The sequence below is a fragment of the Emericellopsis cladophorae genome (genome assembly GCF_022114955.1).
Source record: "Emericellopsis cladophorae strain MUM 19.33 chromosome Unknown NODE_2_length_1295279_cov_118_880017, whole genome shotgun sequence".
NCBI classification, from domain to species: domain Eukaryota; kingdom Fungi; phylum Ascomycota; class Sordariomycetes; order Hypocreales; family Bionectriaceae; genus Emericellopsis; species Emericellopsis cladophorae.
The window spans coordinates 1,079,645-1,103,740 of NW_026250927.1; the positions used below are offsets into that span (position 1 = coordinate 1,079,645).

The 24,096-nt window shown below is 54.0% G+C and overlaps 10 protein-coding genes across 10 annotated transcripts; 4 read left to right on the forward strand and 6 right to left on the reverse strand.

The window, feature by feature from the left end:
* Positions 1-1,548: 1,548 nt before the first annotated feature.
* Positions 1,549-2,595, forward strand: J7T54_007095 (D-lactate dehydrogenase-like protein; the record flags this gene model as incomplete). The annotated part of the gene is made up of 1 exon (XM_051510730.1): positions 1,549-2,595. One exon carries the CDS (start codon positions 1,549-1,551, stop codon positions 2,593-2,595), a length of 1,047 nt encoding a protein of 348 aa, XP_051366309.1.
* A 101-nt stretch (positions 2,596-2,696) lies between these two features.
* On the reverse strand, positions 2,697-4,447 carry J7T54_007096 (uncharacterized protein; the record flags this gene model as incomplete). The annotated part of the gene is made up of 3 exons (XM_051510741.1): positions 2,697-3,733; positions 3,794-4,005; positions 4,059-4,447. 3 exons carry the CDS (start codon positions 4,445-4,447, stop codon positions 2,697-2,699), a joined length of 1,638 nt encoding a protein of 545 aa, XP_051366310.1.
* Positions 4,448-5,261: 814 nt separating this feature from the next.
* Positions 5,262-8,032, reverse strand: J7T54_007097 (Calcium permeable stress-gated cation channel-like protein; the record flags this gene model as incomplete). Its single annotated transcript, XM_051510752.1, has 3 exons — positions 5,262-5,427; positions 5,479-7,616; positions 7,880-8,032. 3 exons carry the CDS (start codon positions 8,030-8,032, stop codon positions 5,262-5,264), a joined length of 2,457 nt encoding a protein of 818 aa, XP_051366311.1.
* A 321-nt stretch (positions 8,033-8,353) lies between these two features.
* On the reverse strand, positions 8,354-9,136 carry J7T54_007098 (regulatory protein CefR; the record flags this gene model as incomplete). The annotated part of the gene is made up of 2 exons (XM_051510763.1): positions 8,354-9,053; positions 9,111-9,136. 2 exons carry the CDS (start codon positions 9,134-9,136, stop codon positions 8,354-8,356), a joined length of 726 nt encoding a protein of 241 aa, XP_051366312.1.
* Positions 9,137-11,328: 2,192 nt separating this feature from the next.
* J7T54_007099 (3-oxoacyl-[acyl-carrier-protein] reductase-like protein) lies at positions 11,329-12,175 on the forward strand (the record flags this gene model as incomplete). Its single annotated transcript, XM_051510770.1, has 3 exons — positions 11,329-11,699; positions 11,749-11,928; positions 11,977-12,175. 3 exons carry the CDS (start codon positions 11,329-11,331, stop codon positions 12,173-12,175), a joined length of 750 nt encoding a protein of 249 aa, XP_051366313.1.
* Positions 12,176-12,640: 465 nt separating this feature from the next.
* J7T54_007100 (Presequence translocated-associated motor subunit-like protein) lies at positions 12,641-13,422 on the forward strand (the record flags this gene model as incomplete). The annotated part of the gene is made up of 2 exons (XM_051510771.1): positions 12,641-13,265; positions 13,319-13,422. 2 exons carry the CDS (start codon positions 12,641-12,643, stop codon positions 13,420-13,422), a joined length of 729 nt encoding a protein of 242 aa, XP_051366314.1.
* Positions 13,423-14,377: 955 nt separating this feature from the next.
* Positions 14,378-15,761, reverse strand: J7T54_007101 (Adenylyltransferase and sulfurtransferase-like protein; the record flags this gene model as incomplete). The annotated part of the gene is made up of 2 exons (XM_051510773.1): positions 14,378-15,510; positions 15,566-15,761. The coding sequence occupies 2 exons, from the start codon at positions 15,759-15,761 to the stop codon at positions 14,378-14,380; spliced, it is 1,329 nt and encodes a 442-aa protein (XP_051366315.1).
* Positions 15,762-16,048: 287 nt separating this feature from the next.
* Positions 16,049-16,738, forward strand: J7T54_007102 (uncharacterized protein; the record flags this gene model as incomplete). The annotated part of the gene is made up of 2 exons (XM_051510774.1): positions 16,049-16,051; positions 16,139-16,738. The coding sequence occupies 2 exons, from the start codon at positions 16,049-16,051 to the stop codon at positions 16,736-16,738; spliced, it is 603 nt and encodes a 200-aa protein (XP_051366316.1).
* An 881-nt stretch (positions 16,739-17,619) lies between these two features.
* J7T54_007103 (NEDD8-specific protease-like protein) lies at positions 17,620-19,187 on the reverse strand (the record flags this gene model as incomplete). Its single annotated transcript, XM_051510775.1, has 2 exons — positions 17,620-18,475; positions 19,132-19,187. 2 exons carry the CDS (start codon positions 19,185-19,187, stop codon positions 17,620-17,622), a joined length of 912 nt encoding a protein of 303 aa, XP_051366317.1.
* Positions 19,188-19,993: 806 nt separating this feature from the next.
* On the reverse strand, positions 19,994-23,374 carry J7T54_007104 (uncharacterized protein; the record flags this gene model as incomplete). Its single annotated transcript, XM_051510776.1, has 5 exons — positions 19,994-20,320; positions 20,378-20,445; positions 20,845-22,416; positions 22,501-23,107; positions 23,177-23,374. 5 exons carry the CDS (start codon positions 23,372-23,374, stop codon positions 19,994-19,996), a joined length of 2,772 nt encoding a protein of 923 aa, XP_051366318.1.
* Positions 23,375-24,096: the final 722 nt, after the last annotated feature.

The window sequence follows — 24,096 nt, forward strand, 5'->3', positions numbered from 1 at the left end:
ACCGTTGTCCATTTTGACAACCAGTTTCACTTACACGGTCACCGCCTCCTGCAAACGCCCGTCCACATGCAAGCCAATACGCATACCGAGGAGCAGCCTTTGGGCTTACAGGGTTTCGACTTCCGCATGTTCTTGACCGGTCCAACCCGTCGCAAATCCAACACCACCACACTCGGCTCCCGCCATGCATGGTAAAGCTTCCTGGTGGAGGGGCTGGTCCCGCTCTCAACCGCCTTTTCACCACTCCCAGCTAAGGTAGTAAATAAATAAATGGGGTCATCGTTGATCAAAATGCGGTGAGCGAGCAGAACTTGGATGCGCGCTCTGATCTCCCTCGCGGGTACCGTCATCAATTGCTTATCTCGACGAGGCGTCGACGGCGTAGGCTGGTTGTCCAGGATTGACCTTGTACACCAGATCACGAGGCCTTTTGAAACTTTGAAAGGAAGGGTGATATGTACGCATAGTGGCATCGGGTGCTCGCTGAACCTAAAAATGACTCAGAGGGAGGTGGTGCCGCTGGCAAGCAACACATTCACAAGCCGCCCCCGGAGCTCAGCCTAGTGCCATGCTTCAGTAATCTTGGATACATTTTCAGACAAAGACATGCCAAGATCGATCGCTTCTCTGAATCGGCATTTTCACGGCACTCTGTTAACAATACGTACGCATGTAGCTCAAGAGCCGTCTCTACGGACTATGCCCGTCTGGATCGGCGTGTCCGGGCCGGCGTATTCAGGGTCCGCTGTCTGCACCCGAATGTCACTCAAGCGGGCCAAGTCGGGTGACGTTCCAACTGCCTTTTTATTACCCGGACGGTTGTACGATTTGATTGCCGATCGGCAGGGCTGTTCACTTCTTACTCTTGTTTCAGGTCACCCTGACTTGAAGACTTGATGTTGTCTCCGTATTCCATGTGGTCGAATGGCTTATTATAGTGACCATGTGCTTGACATTGACCGCGTCGCACGATCCTTTGGTTCACTGGATTTCACCACTAATGAGGCAGCATTACTCGCAGCTATAGGACAAATGTCATATATTATCTTATTGACCAGTCACCTAGACCAGTCGCTCAGCACCACCTATGAACCCTACGACGTTGATGACCTCGTGTCGAGATTACATCCAGTCGTCAAGCACGAAGCTATCCGGCACGTATCACAGCACTGCGATCCCGGCGAGAATATGGGAAAGACAAAGCCTCCCTTAGACAAAAGTCGCTGCACGCTCTGCGGTCAGAGTCCGCTTCTTGGTCAAAACTCATTCGTCCCTCCCTGGGCTCACGCATCCCGAAATCGCATGATGACCAGAAAATAAACTACTCATTGATTGTGTGTTTAGCCGACAGATCGACTACCCCAAGCCTCATCCTGGCTGCAGCACACCAGATCACCCGTAGTGGCGGCACGAATGTGGTCTGAGGAATGCATCATTCATGTACGGCCCCGCATCTACGTACGTACGTCTGTCTGATCAGCCTTAGTCTCCCCGATGCTCCCGTCATTCAAACAAACAATACATCGTCAGCCAAAAATCGCCCTCATCATGAAGCTTTCATTGTTCAGCGCCAAACCCTATGACAAGACCTACTTCGAGGCAGCCCACCGCGGGACAGCGTCTTCGGAGGCCATCAAGGTCACATATCACGATTTCCCCCTCAACGAGGAGACAGCCTCCTTCGTCAAGGACACAGATGCCGTCTGTGCATTTGTGAACGATTCTCTCCATGGAGCCGTCATTGACATGCTAGCCGAACGGGGCGTCAAGGCTATTCTTCTTCGCTGCGCGGGCTTCAACCACGTTGACCTGGACGCAGCTGCGCGGCACGGCATCATGGTCGCCAACGTGCCCTCGTACTCGCCCGAGGCTGTCGCCGAATTCGCCGTCGCGCTCATGCAGACACTCAATCGGAACACGCATCGCGCTTACAACCGTGTGCGCGAGGGCAACTTTGCCCTCAATGGGCTTCTGGGAAGGACCCTCCACGGGAAGACCGTGGGCATTCTGGGCGTGGGTAAGATTGGCCTCGCCACAGCGCGTATCATGAAAGGCTTTGGCTGCAGAGTCATCGCCTTTGATCCCTTCCCGTCCAAGGCATTTGAGGAATATGGCGAGTACCGAGATCTGGACACTTTGCTGGCGGAGTCCGACGTGATCAGTCTTCACTGCCCGCTCATGGAGGAGACAAAGCATATCATCAACGAGGAAAACATCGCAAAGATGAAAAAGGGGGTCCTGCTTGTGAATACGTCCCGGGGCGGGCTGATTGACACCAAGGCAGTCATTAAAGCCCTCAAGACCCATCATATTGGTGGTGTGGCTCTTGATGTATATGAAGGCGAAGGCGATTTGTTTTATAACGATCACTCGGGAGAAATCATCCACGATGATGTGCTCATGCGGCTCATGACGTTTCACAATGTGATTGTCAGCGGCCACCAGGCTTTCTTCACCGCAGAGGCCTTGACAGAGATCGCAGAGTGTTCGCTGCGCAATCTGGAAGAGTTTATGAAAAACGGATCGTGCGCCAATGCGCTGGGCAAAACGGACAGTGGAGCAGAGAAGACGTCTTTTCCTGTGAGAAACGTGTAGTAGTGTCTGAAATTATGGGTATCCTATGTTCGCTGCTATATATTTACTCCAAGTATGAATCTTCTCTCCGCTGTGCATCACCTTCGACCTCCTGGCATTCTTTAAGGGTTGCTCACGTAGCTCCTCGCCCTCCTGAGGTCCTCATCCTCGGACTCGTCATCCCTGGTGATACCACCGACGGGATTCTGCGCCACCTTTGCCTTCTCCACGTCATCCGCGTCCGTCTTCTCCTCCTCGTCGACATACGCGTACTTGCTCTTCGCCCGGATGCGCGCGCCAAACTTCCAGAACAGGAAGGGGATCGCGCAGCAGGCCAAGCTGATGAATCCAATAAGAGAGCTGGCCCACTGGTCGCCCAGGCGGTCGTACATCTGCTCGGTAAAGAGGACAACGGCGGCACCCCAGAAGCTGCGGATAAAGGTCTTGGCCGCGAGCGCGGAGGCGGCCTGGTGCTGGTACGAGTCGACAAGGTAATTGTTGGCCGAGTTGTACAGGAAGATGAAGCCAAAGCCGACGGGGAAACCACCCATGGCGGGTCCGGCCCACGAGAGCTCGGGGTAGCTCGTCCAGGCGAAGATGAATAGACCGATGGGGATGCACCAGCAGGACAGCATCATGGGGATCAGTCTCGTCTCGGCAGGCGGCTTGCCTCCGTGCTTTGCAACGAGCGTGAGGTAGTGCTTGTTGACAAAGGGGGCGCACGCCGCAGAGAGCAAGACGCCCACGGCGACGGGGATGAACATGAGACCCGTCGTGCTGGCGGAGTATCCCTTGCCCTTCTGGTACACAATCGGGTAGGCCACGAAGAACATGTACAGTAGACCGTAGAGAACGGACATGTATAGCGAGATGAGGAACACGATGAGTTCGCCAAACAGGAGTTGGAATGGCCGGATGAGGAAGACGCGCAGCCGAGCCGAAATGGGGCGCGGGTCAATGTCCTGCTCGGTGACGTGCGAGGGGTCGTCTGTCGACTTGCGCAGCTTCCTGGCGCGGCGCGAGAGAATCGTGGGCGCGTAGGTCTCGGGGACCGTGAATGTGATGAGGACCCAGACGACAAAGGCGAGGATCAGCTGGATCCAGTAAAGCCATCGCCAGCCGGAAGAATCAGAGAGGAAGCCACCAACAAGAGGACCGACTAGAAGCGAAGTGGTTAGTCACTGTGACAATACCTCGTTCGAGATAGAAAGGCACTTACTCGCTGGCCCAATGAATGGGGCAGCGGAAAAGGCAGCCATGGGCACACCGCGCTCCTCGTTCCTCCAGAGGTCTGCCAACGTACCGCCCACGAGCGTCATGGGCGCCGAAAAGGCAATCCCATCAATGGCACGGCATACGAGTAGTGTTGTGATGTTATCAGCAACAGCGCTTGGGATGATGAAGATGACGGCAACGAACAAAGTCGTGCCACTGGCCCCTGTTAGTCGTCAAATACCCCCCAGGCACCAGACCAGATCACCTACTAGATGATTCGCCGTCCATAGACTTCACTCAACGGTGCAAACACCATGGGTCCCACGCCAAATCCCACAACAAAGATGGAGATGGAAACCAGGGCGACTTCCTCCGAGACGTCAAACTCCTCTACAACGCCGGCAATATCCGCCGTGATGACGGACGACGCAAACGCCACGACGAAGCACGTCATGGCCACCACGAGCGTGATGTACCATTTGAACGCCTTGGACCAGTTCTTGGGGTTGCCAGGGTCGTCGGGAGCAAAAGCCACAATTCGTTGCTGTGTGGGCACCTGTTCGTCTGGGCGTTGGGTTCCCGCCGTGGAGGAGGAGGCAGCGGACGAGGAGGAAAATCCCTCCTCTCGTGTCAGTATTTTCGAAGCAGAAGAATCCATTATATATGAGATTGACCGCCTCTGAGCTGCAATGCTTATCTCACAACGTAGCAAGCTCAACGGAAAGGGAGGCTATTCTGGTCATATATGTACACGACCTCAAACCGCCGGAGCCGCTCTAACCGTTCAGAGACCCACATAACCGGGTCTCTCCTACCACGACTACCGATCCAAGTGCTTGATGGCTATCCACTCTGAAATAAAAGGCTTCTTCATCTGAGGGCCGGCCTTATTCCCGTGAGCAAAGTGTGCGAAGAGCAACGTCTCAATAGTAGGTCGAGTTTCATCAGGGGCAACCTTGGTGCTTGGCGCGGACCCATAGGCCCGCTCAGGCCCGCGCTTGCAGCTACAGCTTTCCAGGAAACGGGAGCCATTGTACTGCAGAGCCCCGACTGTACTAGAGAATCAGAACTTGCCGTCATGACCTTTCAAGGAACGTTGTTCTTCCCCACGAATACAAGGCTTGCAAATTTTTCGCGTCAAGTTCGAGGTCAGGCAGTGAGACCCACCCGGACCCGATGTGGGTCTCTTCGGGGCCCATAAATAGTTCCTTATTCCGCTCCGGCCGCGGGAACACGGATCCACACCTTGAACTGAGTGAGTCCCGCTGAGTGCTCATGATGTCAGTGGGCCGTGGTCGACGTTCACAATAGACTGCATTCCCAGGCAATGTGATAAATGTGAATACTCGTTCAATGCGTGTGCAATCTACCTAAAGTAGATGTTGGGTATCTCCTTCCCAACAAGTGCAACTGAAATCAAGAGCGAGGCCGACACAAAGTCTCCATGTCAGCCATACATACGGGAAGCATGTTCACGCCGCATCAGCACCGCTATCACGCCAGACGTTGGCATCACCAATGCCCAGGCCAGAAACGGTGTTAGGCATTACCAGCGAGGGCAGCTCTTCTGTCGATGTGTTGGTCTCCTCCTCTGTGGGAAGCGCCGGCGGATCTCGATATACCCAGGGTTGTTTCAAACTGGAAAAAAGTCAGTTGAGCGCCACAATCACTCAGAGCGAGTCAACTTACGGAACCACAAGGCTGGGGTTGACAAAGGTCACGCCTTTCTCACGGAACTCATCGAGCGTGCTACTTCTTCGGAAGAGAGCCTGTGATGGCCGCGACTCTTCCTCATCAGCAAATTGCTCATCCATCAAAACGGCATCCTCGTGATCTTCCGTTGACCGAATTGCCCGAAGCGCAATGTACTTGGTCAAGGGTTCGTAGCGCTTCTTGAAATAATAACTGTACCATATCGTGAATGGAATCAGCGGCAGGATGAAAATAGATTGCACAAACGCAGATTCGGTCGCAATTTGTCCCACCATGACAATCTCGAATATGATCAGACCGACAATGATGCGGTAGCATATGATGCGCCAAGCACCCCCGGTAGCATGCTGGGGTTGGTCCATGGCGTACATGACCATGTACTTGAAGGTGAAATACCCCAGAACGAAATAGATGATGCCGAAAATCAAAATGGCAAAGCCCCAACGAAGCACGCTGTATATCAGACACAAATTGAAGATGAGCAATGCCGTCGGCAGGTAGAAGCCATACTGAAACACTGGCGGCTTCTCCAACTCGGCATAGTCCCGCGGCGTGGACGACATCGCCCGGTAGATGGGATACAGCACAACGCTGCCGAATTCGAGCATGCGGAAAGGCATGAGGCCGATGCCCTGGAGCATGATGAAGGAGATGTAAAAGACAGACAGCCACTCGACATCTTCCGATATGGCGCGGGGAATCTGGCTAGTGTCTTTGAGGAATTCTTGGAGCTTGCTCAGAAAGTCGAGACCAGTGAGTGAAATAGCAAAGACGAAAAACGTGTTGAAGAATGTGAAGAAGAAGTTTTTGGAAATGACCGAGAGCTCGACATCGCCGTGCGAGATCATGCCCTGGTAGTTGGACAGCCAATCATATAGGTAAGGGACTGCCACGTTAAGTAAGGACACCACTAGCGTCGGTACACCATTTTGTAACAAGGAGTACATGATGGGATGGTCTTTCAGCCAGGCAGCAAAGTCGGGTGCAGTTTTTTCCACGGTGCAGAAGCTGAGCAGTGAGGCGAGGAAGACGGTTGGGAATATCCAAAGGATAGTCAGGATGCAAATAAAGGTTGTGATGGACCATGATTTGAGGCGACGGATGCCACGCATGGCGTACGTGTTCTTCCACACCAGATCCGAGGGCGCAGGTGTGGCTTTGGTCAGGAGATTGCCAGGGCGAGGATCGATCCGTGCTTGGATGACCATCTGGCAGGACGCGACAGAGTCCATTGTGACCAGGGCCATGTCGGTTGGCTTGTAATCCTTTCTCCTTGCAGCAACAATCTTCGAATCGATCCGACGCAGCTTCTCCTCGTAATAGTCGATGGCATCCACTTTGCGAGAACGCAGAAGAAATGGCCCATACCGAACTTTCGTTTGGGGTCGCTCGCCCTCCAGCATGTGGGGGTTGTCCGTGTTGTCCTCGAGGACGCGCTGGTTTTCGCCGGCCTCTTCGTCAATGTGCGGTGTTGAGTTCCCATTTGCAGGTGCAGCAACCTGGCCTGGCCGTTGTGTTTGCTTGTCTGGATTTTGCGATTTGAGATATCTGGCCCATGCTGTTTCAAGCTTCCGCAAAAGCTTGTCTCGATCCTCCATCAAATGATCAACCTCTTTCCAATTCCGGCACATGGTTACACATTCGACGCTCCCAATTTCGAGCTTTTCGATCAAGTGCTTGACACGACCTTCCGATCGGAAGTCCTCGGGAACACCAGTCAGACGGAAGGTTCGATCGGTGACAGTCGACTGAGAGCCTAGGTAGTCCTGTCTGAATTTGATGATGCGGTTTGTCTCCCAATTTATGGTATACATTGTCATCGCAACAAACAGGTACGTGAAGAAAACATAGGCCCATAGATACGTTCGCTTGGAGCTGAGGTCTTTGTGGTGCCCGCCCTTGTACATGCCGAAACTGCTGTCGTCGTCGTCTTCAAGTGGTAAGAGCGTAGGCGACAAGCCCAGCTGGGATAAGTCGTTTCCGTCTTCAGTTTTGTTGTCACCAAAAGTCGGTCGGAAATGCCGAAATTGGTTGTTAATAGGTAGAAGAACGACCAGGGCAAAGAACCCCATGACGCAGAACAGACGAATGGCCATCTTGAAGAAATTCAGGAACTACGCACGTCAGCACGCCTGACTCAAGCAACCATGGAGAAGTGTTACTGACCACAAAGGCATCAAGACCTGCGCTTGCCAAGACCTCATGCTCCGTTATCCTGTATAGCTTCGGCATCCATCCAAAAAACGATGTCCCCAGTTCGGGCAGCTGTATTTGTGGTTCGATTCGTCGCTTGCGCGCGGCGTATAGCTGGGGCCATCGTGGGCGCAATACCTGGAGTGGTCAGTCGAGAACGCGCGCATGTAGCTCAAATACCAACACAGAAGGTGATGAGTGCCGTAGCACCAAGCGCGAGCGACAAAACAAGTTGCACGCCCAGGTCTTTCTGGCTCTTGGAGGGCGTGACGTGCACGCTGCCGGTCGAGTTGCAGCTGCTGCTGCCGTTCACGTCGGGTCCGCGAAATATGTCCATCGTGGCGCCGCTCTCCCTATTTCCTTGTTGACGGTGATGGCACCGTTGAGGTGATGGGGAGAAGTTGGGTTGATGGTTGTCAAGGGTCCAAATGTCGCGGTTGCATGTCGCAACCCATCTGTTGTTCAGGGTGCCTAGCCTAGTACCAGCTCTGGTGACGTAGTGCACGTGCCGAGCCGCGCAGGGCTTCACGCGCCCTGCACCATCGGGCATTAGGTCACGCAGCCAACTGCCAAAGACGTTCACCAATTACACGGCCAACAGAGTTTCACTTGTCACTCTTGCACAGTGACATTATCCCATCTATAAACCTTTCTTTCATTAAAGCTCGGGCGGATAGTCCCAGGGGAGATTTCCGTCTGCAGCACCAGCCAAGCCCGAGAACATTGTGTCATCCATGATCAGACCCTCAAGGAACGACGATGGCAAGAATGGGAGCCCCGACGGCGACTGGGATCCAGAACAAGTGGGCGTAAATGCGAACGAGTCGCCCATCCTAGTCCGGCACTGCGATAACGGCACAAAGTCATGATGGGGCTGTGATGGGAGGTCACCGGCAGGCCCCCTCGCAGCCGTTTCTGGACCAGAGCTCTCGGCATCTGCTCGTTGCTCGGGTTCCGACTTGTCCAAGCCCGCACTTTGCATGCTACGAATGAACTGGTCCACCACGCTGGTCATGTACCCAGCAGGCTGGTAGTTTTTTGCCATCAAGCTGATGGCGAGCCGCAGCGATGTGATCTTTTCAATCAACTTGTCGCGCTGAGGCATGTCCGTCTGAAGTATGACCTCGCCCATGAGCGCTGTTACTGCCGTGCCAGCATGTTGCACAGCCGTGCCATAGGCCTGCGCCATGTCGAAGCGTGCGCGGTACTGTTCGAAAATGGTGGCAATGTGCTCAGCACTCTCGACACAACTGGTGCGGGACAGGCTGGTGAAAGGATTGCCCACATCCGCTTCCGACTTCTCGCTGTATCGCACAAATGGCCGATGTAGCAATATGACTGCTGCATGATACTGCGTGCTATCTGGGGTCAGTAAACAGATTCTATCACTGGCAACCGGTTGTGCTAGAACATACTGAAGAAGGTAATACGATGGCGGCATCGATTTCTGGGTTTCGAGGGACCACTGAAGGTGTCGTGGCAGACTAGCGCACCAATCTCGGAGTTGCTGATCGATGGCCGCCATTTTAAAGTACGTCTCCGTTGACTTGGGCGCTCTTGGCCCCCTGAGCTCACATAGCTGGCTGATTGTCTCCATCATCTGGAGCAGAGCCTCATATACCCTTGTGGTCGGTTTCTTCTCATGCCATGATGGTCTACAGAGAATCATTCGGCCAAAATCGAAGGACAGGCAGGCGGGTGAAACGTCGGTGGTTTTGATCGTCGTGGGCCTCCCTAAGTACAGCGACCAGAGCCTAGAAAGTCAGCGAGGTTGAGCCATGCTGGTGATAGTGTGCTTGCCTGTCTGTGACCATGCACGCCCAGAGGACCATATGTCGGATCTGCACATCTCTCTCCGGCAGACCTAGTTGACTGGGGTCGACATGCAAACCGGCATCAAAGATGATACGGAAACACATGCCTGTGTACAGCCAGCCGGTATCATCGTTTCCGCAGCAGAATTCCAAGCCTCCGAGTAACTGGAAGGCTTGAATGGATGGAATACCCCCTGGCTTCTCGACCTCAAGCTTGGCAAGCGCTTTTGCCTTTTCATGCAATGTGGAGGTGGCGTACCCCGGCAACGCAAGCCGTCGAATGTCACCTCTGGTCTTGTCTGCATACCGAAATCCCGTCGCCAACATCGTCAGGTGCAGGAACGTCGAGTAGAACTCGACTCCTCCTTGTTCCTGGTCTCGGGAGAAAGTTTCAGCATGTACCAAATGGACCACGGAGTTGTGTAGATCCCAGAACATATCCATCAGGTAGTCGTGTGTTTCAGATGACAAATCGCGAACGAGGAGAGCAACTGGCCAGTGGGTATCACGCCGAGCAGGAACGTCATGGTTCGAGCTTGCGCGAGCGAGAACATTCATGTGCGTCGTCGACCCAAAGTACCGCACCCTGCCAGAGGCCATGTCAAAACGGATAGCAGAAGGCATAAGCTTAGTGACAACCAAATCCGGCGAATCAACTGGTCTGATTTCTTTGTTCTCATCTTCACTGTCCGGTGATGTATAGGGCGGTGGCTGGCTTAATGGCGTCACCTGGCTTTGAGGTGGAAGAAGGTCTTGGTCGGTCGCCCGAGCTTCCTTCAATTGTCTCTCGAGATCGTTTATACGCCGCATTAGCTTTGTCTCGACAGCTTTTGCCGATGCGCGGCTACACAATGGGTTAATATCACGATGAATCATGGCCCCTCTTGCTCTCACCTTTTGCGCCCATCTTTGGCATCGTACACGCAGACAAAATCGCTGTCTCTACAGTTCACACACGTGGTACTCTTGGGGTCAAAGATGCACTGCCGCAGTCAACCACCATGGTCACCAAATATTCTTGATCCGAACAACCTACACGAATTCGTGATTTGCGGCATTGTGTGCACGCGGCTGTTGCCCGATGACGATGCCTTGCCGGCGTCGAGGTCTGATCTGAGGACGAAGTCATGGTGTCAAGCTCATGGTCATCGAATGACCGAAAAAGCCGTGAACATGACTGCCCCCCGGAAGATGATCTGCCTGAATTTGGAGGTCTTAAGGTTCGAGGTCAAGTTGTGGGTTCCGAACTACGGAGATGTTTTCCCTGGGCAGCACGGTACCATGCGGTTTCCTTCATCTTCCCCACAACGGGGACTGTTCTCCAGATTCTCCGCATCAAGCTTCTGGAAGCGCGGTGAAAGAAAGTGAGGACAGCTGTGCAGGAAATTGAATGCGCTCATGAACAATGGCATGCAGGCTGTAAGATGAAGTGCACAAAGCCTTCATGTTCCAAGGGGAAACCCATGGGACATGTGGTTTGAGGATTCGTACCGCCCAAGCACATCCCAGGTGCGCGACCTTCCGATGGAATCAAACATCCGCTTATGATCACCCGTCCACGCTAAGTATTATCCCCGCATGATGCCATATGTCCGTCGATACTGGGAGGTAAGGAAGCACACGAGGTGCGCTCTTTTCGATTTGGGATCCGCGGCTTGATGGAATCCAAGTACATGGAACGTGGAACGACCATAAATTCTCCAGAGTGCAGAGGCTTTCTTTCATTCTCTCACGTGCAAGATAGAATCAGAGGAATAAGCAAGCCTTCTTCACGCACAGGTCGTCTTTCCAAGAGCTTTGGAAACAACGAAACAGCGAGATGAAAGATAAAGTCGTGGTGATTACCGGCGCCGCCTCAGGCATAGGTCTCGAGACTGCGAAGCTTCTTGCCTCCAAAGGCGTCAAGGTTTCTTTAGCCGATGTCCAGGAAGGCCCTCTTCGCAAGGTCGTGGATGACATCAAGAACAGTGGCGGGATTGCGTCTGGGACTGTCGTCGATGTCCGCGAGCGCAAACAAGTCGAGGCTTGGATAGACGCCACCGTCAAGGAATTCGGCAAGCTGGACGGCGCAGCGAACATAGCAGGCGTCATTGGTAAGGGCATCGGCATCCGAGGCATCGAAGAGATTGAAGATGATGACTGGGACTTTGTGCTTGGTATCAACACAAAGGGCGTGCTGAATTGTCTTCGGTAGATCCCCTCTGGTCTGGGCTGCGGATCCATACTGACGAGAACACAGCGCTCAAATCCCGCAAATGAACGAAGGAGGCTCAATTGTGAATGCCGCGAGTATAGCTGGCTTGATCGGATTCCAGAACAATGCCGCCTATGTCGCCTCGAAACACGCAGTGGTCGGCTTGACAAAGGTAGCAGCCAAGGAGCTCGGCCCTCGCAAGATCCGCTGCAACTGTGTTTGCCCGTACGTGCGCCACTTCCCGCGGAAGTTACATGCTGACATGCTTTCTAGGGGACCGATCGACACTCCTATGATTCGAGCATCTGAGGATATCAAAGGAGATGGAAAGGTCACTTTTGAGGATGGGATATGTTTGCGGCGAAGAGCTCATCCCAAAGAAGTGGCCGAGGTTGTCATCTTCTTACTGTCTGATGCCGCAAGCTACGTTACCGGGTCATCGCAGCAGGTTGACGGGGGTTGGAACTGCTGAATTTGGTCATGAAATATCACAAGAGCACCTTTATCCGTGTACATGCCGTGCTGATTTGCGGCATCAACAATGAGCGCAATTGTGAAAAGCTGCGTGTCTTGGGCGTCCCGTATAGGCATGGGCATGCGATGGGGCGACCAAGGTGTCGAACAGTATACCGCAGATGTAATACATACAGTGAAGTCCAATTGACCACAAAGGTAAAGTTGAAGTCGTCGGCTACCGCGAATCTGGGGTGGAAGCTGAAAGTCGTGGAGAACGCGCACGGGCCACAGCGAATCATGTGACGCGACGACCCGAATAATCTTCGACATCAAGCAATGAGATCACCACCGTCGACGACCACTGCTCCAAGCCAAGTTGAAATTTACGACCACCACGGAACCCGCCTTTGCCAAGAGTTCTCCAGCTGCAGAACAACCAGACGCATCGATTCCTCGAGTCGTCAATCTCACAGTCGCCGTAATGCGCCGCGCCGGCCTTCTGACGAGCTGCTGCTCGCGCGGCATCGCAAGCTCCATTGGCAGCTCTTCATCCGCCGTCTCAACACCTCTGCGCTCGGCCATTCTCGCCCAGATCCGATACAAGTCCACCTCCTCATCCAACCATGCGAATGCCGCGCAAAAAGAGATCAACGCCGGCACCTTCCGCACCGGCGAAGATTTGGCCCAACAACGTGCTTCGTCCACCGTCCCGCCATCCGAGCAGGTCCCTTCCAACCCAGCCAACACCACACCTCCGCTAGACTGGAACACCTTTTTCAAATTGCGCATGCGCCGCCGCCGCGTCCAGCTTGCCTTCAGCGCGACCACGGGTCTCATTGGGTTCGCAACTGGCGCGACACTGCTCCCTACCGCCATGGGCGAGCCATTGGTCGCCATGATCCCACTCGACCCCATCTTCAGTCTCGGAATATTGACCCTCGCTTCTGCGGGCGTGGGCTGGCTGGTCGGACCTAGCATCGGCGGGCAGGTGTTCAATCTGCTCAACCGTCGGGTCGTCGGGCAGATCAAGAAGAAGGAGGTGGAGTTCTTTTCGCGGATCAAGAAGAACCGTGTCGACCCTACCAACTCGAGTGCAGCGAACCCTGGTGAGTTGTCAATCTTGAAAGCTCACAAAATGACTGAACGCTAACCACGGCAGTGCCTGACTATTACGGCGAGAAGATCCAGAGTGTCCATGGATACAGGCAATGGCTGAAGGATCAGCGCGCCTTCAACCGCAAGAAGTCTGCCAACTTGATATGAGGTGGGCAATACCAAGCTCTCAAAGCATCATTTCCTTAGGTACATGTTCATGGTGCGGCTCGGGTCATGGAAAAAAGGGTCGCCACTCATCATCAGTGTAGCATTATTGTTTGTGTACTTTTCAATGCCAATGCAAGCCAGTCAATATCTGAGGCTCGCCATGTTATCTCAGTGCGTGTTGTCCCCGGCTGATGACAGATTCGAACCTCTCGGATTGCAAATTGGTCTGTCGCTGAGGATGCAGATCATGGAAGTGCTACGGCGGACACAGGATGGACAACAGCCGAAATGGCTCAACGCATCTGCCACAGTCTCGCCGGAAGAGGTGTTGCGGGGGTGTAGATAAAATTTTGGCAAGTATAGAATCCGAGTCCTATAATACGATTTTGCACATCGCAACTACCGGTAAGCCATACGGATCATTCAGACCCATGGCCTTGAGCACGAAAGGGAAACAGCCCCTAATACAAATCGTTCTCAGTGCTTCGCCTCGTAAAGGTTCGCTGAACACTCTCTTAACCAGCAATGGGCGCCAAGAGCCCTGCAGGCCTCGTCAAAGCCTCCAGCTCAATACAGCGGGAAGAGGGGCACTGAAGCCTGGCCAGAAACACCGCAGAGACGCCCCATGAGCCGATTGTCTTCCCTGGTTGGCCTTGTGGAGGCGTGACTTCTTGCCTAGGAGCAAAAAATTGTTGTTCTTCCTCGAGTTTCGTTCCGCAGATTCGCTTGGTGAAGGTTTCCAGTGATGCGCCGATGCGTCGAGGTCTGCTCTGGTCTTTGCGTGCTTAGGGCAGATGTACGCTGTCGAAAAGGGCAGTCAAAGATCTCGCCCGGCGATTCGATCATCGCCGAGCCCCCTCTATCCGGGCCTCGTCCTCGAGATCGACGCGCGACTGAGGGTGTGAAAGGCCATACGGATACAGTATGGCTTGAAACGCGTTGTGTGTTTGACCCATCATGTAAAGGGCATGTCGGGGTCAACGACCTGTTTCCAAGCAACAAGCCCGCCTTCAATATCTCCGATGAAGCGCCCATTCTTGCCCAATCCCATGTCCATGAGCTTTTGCGCCGCAATTTGAGAATCGTTGCCCACTCTGCACACAACGTAGATTGGCTCACCACCAGGGATGGTGTCTGTCACCCAGTGCGGCACTTCTTCCCCACGATAGTTCATGAATCTGCCTATTGGGATGTTGACGGCCCCAGCAAGGTGGCAGAGCCCAAATAACTCCTTCTCCCTCACGTCCAAAAGGACATGGCCCTTGCCCATGATACTCTCAGCATAGTCTTTGACACTGATACGCTCCTCTGGCTGTAGAAGAGACACCGGTTGCCGCACGCCACAGAACTGAACATAGTCCATGGAGGTTTGCAGCCCTTCTAGGGTCAGGCTAGGATTCTCCCCGCAGGCAAAGCAGTCTTTGCGCTTCCCTCGCATCCTGATTGATCGAAACGGCGTCTCTGCCATGCCGCTGAACAGCAACATCATGTTCTTCTCTGGTGGCGCTTCCCTGTTGATGACCTTGAGAGTCTCCAGGGCCTGGAGAACACCCATTGTGCCGACCACGGGCCCCAGAATCCCACCCTCACCGCAGCCAACGACACTCTCCGGCGGTGGAGGTTTGGGAAATACACACCTGTAGCAAGGTCCCTGACCGGGTGGATCGTTGAGGACCATCATTTGTCCGCTTTTTTGAAAGGCGCTGGCGGATACAAGTCTCTTCCCCAGCAGAGTGCATATATCCGAGATGAGGTACCTCGAGGTGGGATGATCTGTGCAGTCCAGCACAATGTCCCATTCTCTGACGATCTCTTCGGCATTTGACGTTGACAGATTTGTTTGATATGCCTTGTACGCCACGTTCGGATTCAAGTCCTTGAGGAACGTGATCGCACTGGAGACCTTGGTCTGTCCGACGCGAGAGGTTGCATGGGCAAATTGGCGGTGCAGATTCGACTTTTCAACAGTGTCTCCGTCCACGAGGCCAATGTGCGAAGGTCCGGCGGCCGCAAGATAGGTCGCCGCTGGGCAGCCTAGACCTCCTGCGCCAATGATGAGGATCTTGGCGGCCTTGAGCTGAAGTTGAGCTGGAAGATGTTAGCCAACAGTCATGACGCCACGCTCGCCGAAGAGATTCATTACCCTCGATACCAAAGTTGGGGACGATCATCTGCCGTGAATAGCGCAGGTATTCTTCACCACTCAAAGGCCAAGCCCAGGGCTCGGCTTGCTTCGCGAGACGATGCTCAGATTCAGCGAGTGCAAGTTGAGATCTCAGCTCCGCGAGCTCGGACTCACGGAGCGAGATCTCTCGGCGCAGATGATCTATACGGTCCATCCTGATTCTTGGCCTATTCTGGAGGGAAATTCGAGCAGCCCCAGAGTATCAAACGCAATAATAATGACCTGCTAACATTAGATTGGACCCTTGGAGGGGCAGTAATCGTTGCCAAAAGTGTCTGTTCAATTTTGGCACCTACCGAAGTGAGGTACCCCGCCAAGGTTCCAGTCCAATGCTTCTCGGTGAGTTTACATTCTTCACCGAAAATATTCTGGTTACAGCATCGCCATCGAGCAGCAGACCATCATTCACCCATTGTCGACATCGCAACATCCACGACCACAATGGTATGCTTCCTCGCGAAATGTCCCATGTCTCCCAGATTCCCCTGGGAGTCAATCTGTCAGCAGCCATGTTCGCTGACAAGTTCAAAGGCACCCACAGCGCCCCCGTCCTCCAAACCATCCGCCCGCACCCTCCGCCACCAGCGCATCACGGGCCAAATCCACCCCCTCCTTCCCAGCAAGCTCTTCCGCCCAGACGCCCAGGTCTCCGACAGCTTCATCTCCTCCAAGCGCGACAAGCGGACCATCAAGCACTCCTCGTTTCTCTCCAAGATCCAGTCCACGCCCCATGCGCAGAACCGCGTCGGCAAGAACAAGGGCGGCAGCGGCCACCGGCGGCACAAGCGACCGGGGAACAAACTCACGGCGCTGGATGGACTGGAGGATGCTCTGCCGGATGTGAGTGATGCCCCGGAAATGGGCAAGGTCCGTGCAAGGAGCCTCAAGAGCCGACCGGGCGCGCTGAAGAGGAAGGAGAGGATGATGAAGGGGGAGATGGAGCGGTTTGGGATGAACATGGCCAACCTGGCCAACTTGGCTGATCAAGCACCGTCGAAAACACAAGAGTCCATGGAGGGACAGGAGGTGAAGAGCAAAGAGGACCAAGGGCGGGCGAGTCGATGGGCAGCGTTGAGGGGGTATGTCTCGTCCACGATGGAGCAGAACCCTGCGTTTGCAGACAAATTGTAGGGTCGGCTTGGTCATGGTGTTATAGCCGAGGATTTTTCACACTATTTTAGCAAGACGTAAGTCACGAACCGGGGGGGGGGGGAGTTAGGCGTTTGGTATCGCAGCCCGAGGAGGCCAATGCATGCAGTTAAAATAATTGCTCGTAAACGCATAAACTTCGTGAACTCATTCGCAAACCGCCCAACTCCTTGAATGAGAATGCTCACCCGCCCTGAACACCCATCATTGCCGCGGACCATGCTTCCTTTCATATGCTCGTAATACCAGTGACTCAATAGGGAAAGAATAACGAATCAGTCGCTCGACAAAAGAGACCTATACACAGCCGTAACGTGTTGTCTCGCTCAGCGCATGGGTATCTTGTTTCTAGCGTAAGATCGGAATGAATGACTCTTTGGCCTTCGCAGCTTGGCAAAGACACTGGCCGGACCCTGCTGTTTCGATGCCGCGGACGCGGAGAGATAAGGAGGAGATGAAGAATCGGGAGGAGTAGCGTTTTTGCGCTTGGTCGATATCGGTGACGACCCGGGAAAGTCATATACATCTGAATCTAGTGGGGGGTCGACCAATGGGTACGATGTCTTCGCAGAGCCCTTCGTGCCGTACGTTTTGAGAGCATGTGTCTCTTTCGGATCACAGCGAGTTCTCAGCGCCTCGTTGTGGGCAGGCGCCAGGTGACTATCGCTTCGTGGTGGCGTATTGGCAACGCGCGGCATGCGCAGGTGATTCGAGATCTCCTCATAGTCCCTCTGGGAGCCGTAGCGTGCCGCATTCTATTCGATTCGCGGGGGCGTCTTTGATGCAAATGGACTTGCGCTTCTCCTGGTACATGGTCAGTCACGGCACTCCAGTCCACGTACTGTTGAAGCAAGTAGAATGACTTACGACCGCCTGCGCTCACCTTCCTCGCGCAAGTTCTCAATGATGGCCAGCATCTCTTTCCTCCCGCCGTTGCTATCGACCATCTTGCCGCCCATACTCATGCTCACTTTCTCGCGCGCGTTCGCACTCAACAACCGCTTCACCAGGAGATGACGCATGATGATGCACACAAAGACGCCGCAATCGCTGCCATTCTCCTGCTGCGGCGCATCGCGCAAGTTCTCAAAGTCCAACCGTCTCTTAAGAATGTGGGACATTTTCGTTGTCGCGAGCTTGGCTTCGTGATAGTTCGCCCCACCTAATGAGTCGTAGTGGAACGCTTTTCCGTCGAGCGCGGACACAACGAGGAGTGACCAATGCGAGCCGCCCTCGGCCACGGAGACATTGCGGTTGTCGTTGATCGGCATGAAGATGTGTGTGACTTTGGAGAAGTCCGGCAACGCGGCGCGAATCGCGCGTTGGTCGGGCTCTTTCATTAGAAGGAACGTCATGCTCGGTCGCAACAAAACGATGCGTGCCTGGGGGAATTTTGGCAACGTTTCGCGCTCGAGATACTCTTCCCAAAAGGCAATGTTGTTGTCGGTCAACCAGTCATTTTTCAGGGACTTGACGTCCTCGAGCGTGAGTAGGACATCGTAATAGCTGAGGTAGGGTTTCTCAGGGGAGAGTGAATGGCCAAAGTGGCGCACGATACGGTCGCGCAACGGCATTCTCTTGCGTCGCAGGGGCACAGGGCTGCCCTTGTCGGAGGGTAAGGAGGTTCCAGACGAGTTGGCGTCGTCTTCGTCGCCGTCAGAGAAAAGAGAGATGATCGAAGTTGTTGACGCTTCGGCGGAGCTGGCGCTTCCTTTGCGACTTTTGCGAAGAAAGGAGAGAGAAAACCGGCTGCCAAGTGAGGGTATTAACAAATGATCAGGGGGGGAGGAATGGAACTGAAGCGAGGCGAGGCGGTCCTGGAGGGAAAATGGGATGAGCCCGAGATGGAAGAGGGGCGGGCCTTGGGCGGCTGACCTGGGTTCTGGACCAGCAGCACCTGCCAGCGAGCGGGAATGACGAAGCTTGAAAATTGGAGATCGCTCAGGCGCCAGGGAATGTTTCTCTTTTTCCGTTTGTCTGTTCGTGAAGCAACTCTCGCTCGAACCATCAACCGGCCAAACATGGAGGATTTTCTCGTGACCACATATGCAGCATGTGGTAACCAGAAAAAATAACCCAGTGCTTGATGGGAGTTGATTCGCGCGCGCGCCAGCTGGAGCTCTGCGTGGACCCTGGATCGCGCCGCCCCTCCGCAAGGTAAGGCGGTTGGGCACGCCCAGACCGGATTCGTCACTGCCACGCGCTTTGCGCCACCATGGCACTCACGTAGTCATGGTGGCACAGTCAAGTCCCTTCATTCCCCACCGATCCCCAGACTCGCTAGCACTGGCACACGGCAATCTCCGTGCAAATGGCAGAGTGCATCGGACACGCGGGCAAGGAGAGACGTGCAGAGAAAAAGCCGTGTCTCTTACCTGCTTGGTGACGATGATGAGCGGCCTGTGGCCTCCTCGTTGTCAAAGGTGCTCATGCCCTGAATCGGATGGGTTATATGTTGAAGACGTTCGAAAGACAGCTGTCGGTTGTCGTTGATTCGGGCGGCGCAATTACAAGCTGTCGCTCGGTGATATTCGTCGAGATAGCATTTGCGTATGATGAGAACGACGATGGATTGCAGAATGCCAGGGAATGGGTATCACATTGCTAATATGCGCAAACGCTTGCCTGCTCGTCATCTCTTGGGCACGAGTCACACCCGGTTAAACACGTTCGCCCGTCATTTTCAGGAATGGGGGGTGCACATGGAGCTAAAAAGTGCATACGTCACGGCGCAGCGCACCTTATCCTCAAAGACCAGTTACACAGCCCAGCCTAAAGCCCTCTTTCTAGGCATCGAAGTTCTAGAACCGAGCTGAGCAACTGAACATACGTTTGTACTCTGTGCTGTACGCAGTCTGGGGCAGACGCTCCAATCGTCTGCGCTTCTGGTCAAAGTCAACTGGCGCCCTGCCACGAAAAGCTCAGGCTACCCTACACCGCATGTGAAAATCATATTCGATCTTCCCCGCGGACACTCGAACATTCATTCATAGGTGACCAAATCGAGCAAAGCTCAAGTGATAATAGAATTAATTACCAATGTCGGGTTTCTTTCTCTTTGCAGTAGACTCTCTTTTTCAAACCCTCCAGACATTGTCACGACGAAATTCATAAAGTTCCCACCCGCCCATATGCGCCTCCGTTACGAAGAATACCACAATCACATGTCGAACAAACATGATTCGGTGCCTCCAAAAATTAAACATGCCCATAATCGCGCGCAAACCTGTAACATGATCAAAATCCACCCTCAAGGATCTGACGCTCGAACGATCGCAAGCTCTGAGCGGCTTTGACGTAGAGTTGTTGGCGATCACCCGATACGGACTTGAAGAAGCCGGCGATATCTCTGCGCGACTGATTCCCACTTACGAGGGTGGCCTTGTTGTCTTCTGCAACGCGGGAAAAATTGCGGGCGTCAGACGTCCACTCGTCGCCCAAAGCCTCGAACTCCTTTGTGATACGTTGGTCGATCCTGTCGAGACAGTTCGAAGTCCCCTTCTCGTAAGCATCGACGACCTCATCGACAGCCTTGGTAGCGCTGTCCAGGCGTGTTGTAAAAAGCTGTGCGAACATTAGTTATTGTCCGTACCAGGTCTCAACTTTGCCCGATTGACGAACCTTGACTACACCGTGGAGTTGATGCGCAATTTCCACTCCTGGCGTATTCACTAAGGTCTGCTCTTCGTCTGTGCGGTTCCCAGCGTCCGCGCTTGTCGTGCTTCGCGGCTCGCGAAGGTAAACATCTTCCAGGTTCCGTTGCAAAGTCTTCTTCAAGGGTCTAGCATCATCTTTGCAACCCCCCTTTCGCTTTAATACGCGCGCTAAATGCGAGCCTGAAGCTTCATCGCCCGTAATGCCAACCACTGCAAGCTTGGGTTTATCAACAAGCTCGACAGGGGCTTGGCCGCTCTTTATGGACTTGGGAAACAGTAACCTTTTGCTTGAGCGTCTTCGGATTGGCAGCAAATCTGTCTCCAGATCATCATCACCTGGTCCGGGATCATGGTACACTTGTGCGACTCTGATATCTCCAGGCTGAAGAAGAGGTCTGGGGCTCCCGTCTTCGTTGATGCTGACAGACCTACTCTTCAGCCTTGGGAGCTGACGAATCTGGCGTTGGGAGCGCTCTTCGAAATGTTTGTTACGTAGTTGCCGCAGATTCTTCTTGGCTGCTTGCTCGCGCTGCACCAGAGGCAACGTGTTTCTTGGTTTCATAAAGGGCTTTTCTGCGCCAACAATTCCTTGGCGTTCCCGACCGCTGGCGAATTCGCGGAAGTTGACCGGGTTTTTGACCCCAGGATCTTGTGTGAGAGGTTGCTCGCTGGTGTCTTTGGTCGTAGTCATCGGCGATTCATTGACCCTTTTCCTCCGCGTCGGAAACGTAAGACCAGTGGACTCCACATGCTGCTTTATACCGGGCCCGGCTTTTACGGTTTGGTCATCAGTGCTCTGATGATACACTTTTCTTTCCTGCGGCCGGAGGTTATCCGAGGTAATTCTCGTTTGGACCAGCGTCGTGGAACCGTCGCGCAGGGAGGACCCAGTTTCGGCATCGTGTCGGGCCTCCCTCACACGGTTGTCACCATCGTGGTACTCATCATGTAGTTTGACTGCTTGGAATGCAGCCTGCTGTTTGTCGCTTTCAGCTTCCATGGAAGGGGACTGATCGTCATCAGACGATATGGCGGAGTCAAAAGATGCGTCACTCTCAATCGCAATAACATCATCAAACACAGCCTTTCCATCTTTCTCAAGGGGTGGCCGGTCTGCCGTTGTCATCTCAGTGGATTCGGGACCATCGTTGTGGGCAGTCTCCGCCTTTGATATCTTCTCTGTGACCACCACTGCGAGAACACTTGGCACTTCGATCGGGTTGGGTATCGCGGGAGCGTCACTGGGCGAGGATGAATCGCTGAGGATTTGGTTATCTGCATATGTGTCCTCAATCACCGGACTGCTCAACATTTCCGGTGGAGAGCCAATGGCTTTCGCAGATCGCATGTCGCTCGTCGTTGCTTGAGCGGTATCAGCCGTGACAGGCACAGCTTCCTCCGACACCGCTTCATGTTGATTACGAGTAGCCTCAGCGGCAGCTTGACCTCGTGTCCGCACGTTCGTTCGAGGAGGGTTGATGGAAGGCGGCGGCATGTCGTTATGCTGGGGTTCGGGCAGCGAAGTAGGTGGCAGCTCAGGGACATGAGACGATTGCTCGGAAGCCTCGCTGTCAGCCTTCAGTATAGGCGCGTCTTTGACTTTCACAGAATTCTTGACTGAAGATGACTTTCCCACCAATTTGGGGCCTTTTCGCCGGCTAGTCGTGGCAGAGGACTTCGCCTGTTTGGTCCCAGGCTTCTTCAGAGATTTCGAATCAGCGGGGTTGCTCCCCTGACCATCGACGGGTGAATCCACCTGTTGTTGAAACTCAGAGGCACGATGGCGTGAAACGTTCTGTACCGGAGGCTTCGCGAGTTCAGCTTGCGGTTGACCTGCGGCAACTTGTGAGGCGCTGTTGAACTGCAACGGCGGCTTGGGACGCTGTTTCCGCTTGGTGCTGCTTGGGTCCCCGGTCTTCATTTCAGGGAGACTTTCAATCTGCTCGGGGGTAGTTTCCACTTTGGTGTCTTGTGGACACTGCTGCTGAGGTGATTGTGTTGCTTCTGCAGATGTCTCGGAAGTTCGCCTTAGCTTAGAACTCTGACAAGAGGTATTTGTTACTTCCACCATCAAAGCTCGAGGCTGACGGTGCTGTTTATCTTTTCCGTTGAACTGGAGGACAGCATTTGACTGACGCGGGTTGTTTGCGCGGTCGCCTTCCCCTGAACAGCTGATGCGATCTTCGAGTGCCTGTTGTCTCTTGATCTGGCCGAAATCCACTATCTCTGAGTTTGAATCATCTGCTTTGGAAGACTTGTCGATTTTCAGTACTGGGATTTCCTCCCATGCGGCATCAGAGAGCAGCTCCTCAAACTCCTCTTGATGAGACCCTTGCTTGTGGCTGCACTTTAGATCGACGTTTGTGCTCTCACGATCAACAGTGGCCTGCTCTGGATCTCTAGGAAGGTGATATGGGTCAACCAATCCTTCCGCAAGGATTGCAAGGTTCCCGATGGTGTCCTCGATCAGAAACTCCTCATCGCCTCCGCCGTCTTCCACAGCAGGCGAGCTTCGACGTGCAGTAAAGACCGAAGCTGTTTCTGAGAAGTCCACCGCTGGCAGCTGGCCGATGTACCCTTGCACAGTGTCGTTCAGAGGAATGGTATCTGGCAAGTTATCGTACCCTGGTTTTGGGCTGGAGGAGGGAGGGACTGAAAAGTTATCGTAATCTGTGCCTAGACCAGAAGCAAAATCCTAATCCGCTTTTGGAGTCTGGCCTTCTTTGGCTGGGGAGCTGCGTCGTGTAGAGAATGCGTCGCTGACCTCTGACCAGGCCACGCTAGCTTTGCGTTGCTTCGGAGCTTGGTTGTGTTGAAGGTGATGCTTATCCCCTCCGAACTGTTCCCAGACGTCAACGTGGCTGGGAATGAATTTTGGCGTGGATTTGCCGAGGTGAGGTGTCAGGTCGTTACGGCCCCGTTTGCTGTCGAGTGGTAGCTGCTGCTGCTTGGGAGACAGCATGTTGGGACTCGCGGGAGAGACTTCGAGGGGATATGCGTGCACGCGGGACTTTGGCCGATGGTTTGGAGCTTGCCGGCCCCTTCTCGTTTGAGGTGCCATTTGAGTCGTTTACTCTTGAAGGAAGGATCATTTGGCGCGTGGACGAGTTGGATCGTGAGAACAGCCTCGAGGTAGGGCGCGACTTGAAGTGTATGCTCAAGGACAGTCAGTTTGCACTTGCTTTGGCGATGTGGATTAGCTTGCGGGGTGAAGTTCAGGCGGCAATTACACCGTGAGACCTAGGGATTTGACTGCCTCAGGATTTCGTGTCGACAACATCGGACGCTGTTATTAGGCAGGAGCTCCTGCCAACACTACCCACGTCCATCTTGCGTGACCGTCTCTGCCGACGTGCCTGCAATTGGAACAAAGCCCACTCGGGGACTCTTTCCCTTGTTCACCCCGTTGGAGGGCAGCTTTGCAATGGCAGCAGATATCGGAAAAAGGATTCTTCATGATCTTGTGCATAGCACTTGCGGACCTCCGACTGGCTTACACGACCTCTGCAACCTTGATCGCCTGATCGAGGTGCCATGCGCATGTTTTCGTCCTGCCACTCTTGCGCTGACATCACTTCGATGGGAACGCCGCCGTAGCAGTACAGTTGCCTGCGGACTTTGCGCGACGTTCCGCAGGTTAGAATGAAACCCGGGCTTCGGAAGATTGAAGAGTCAACCACTCAT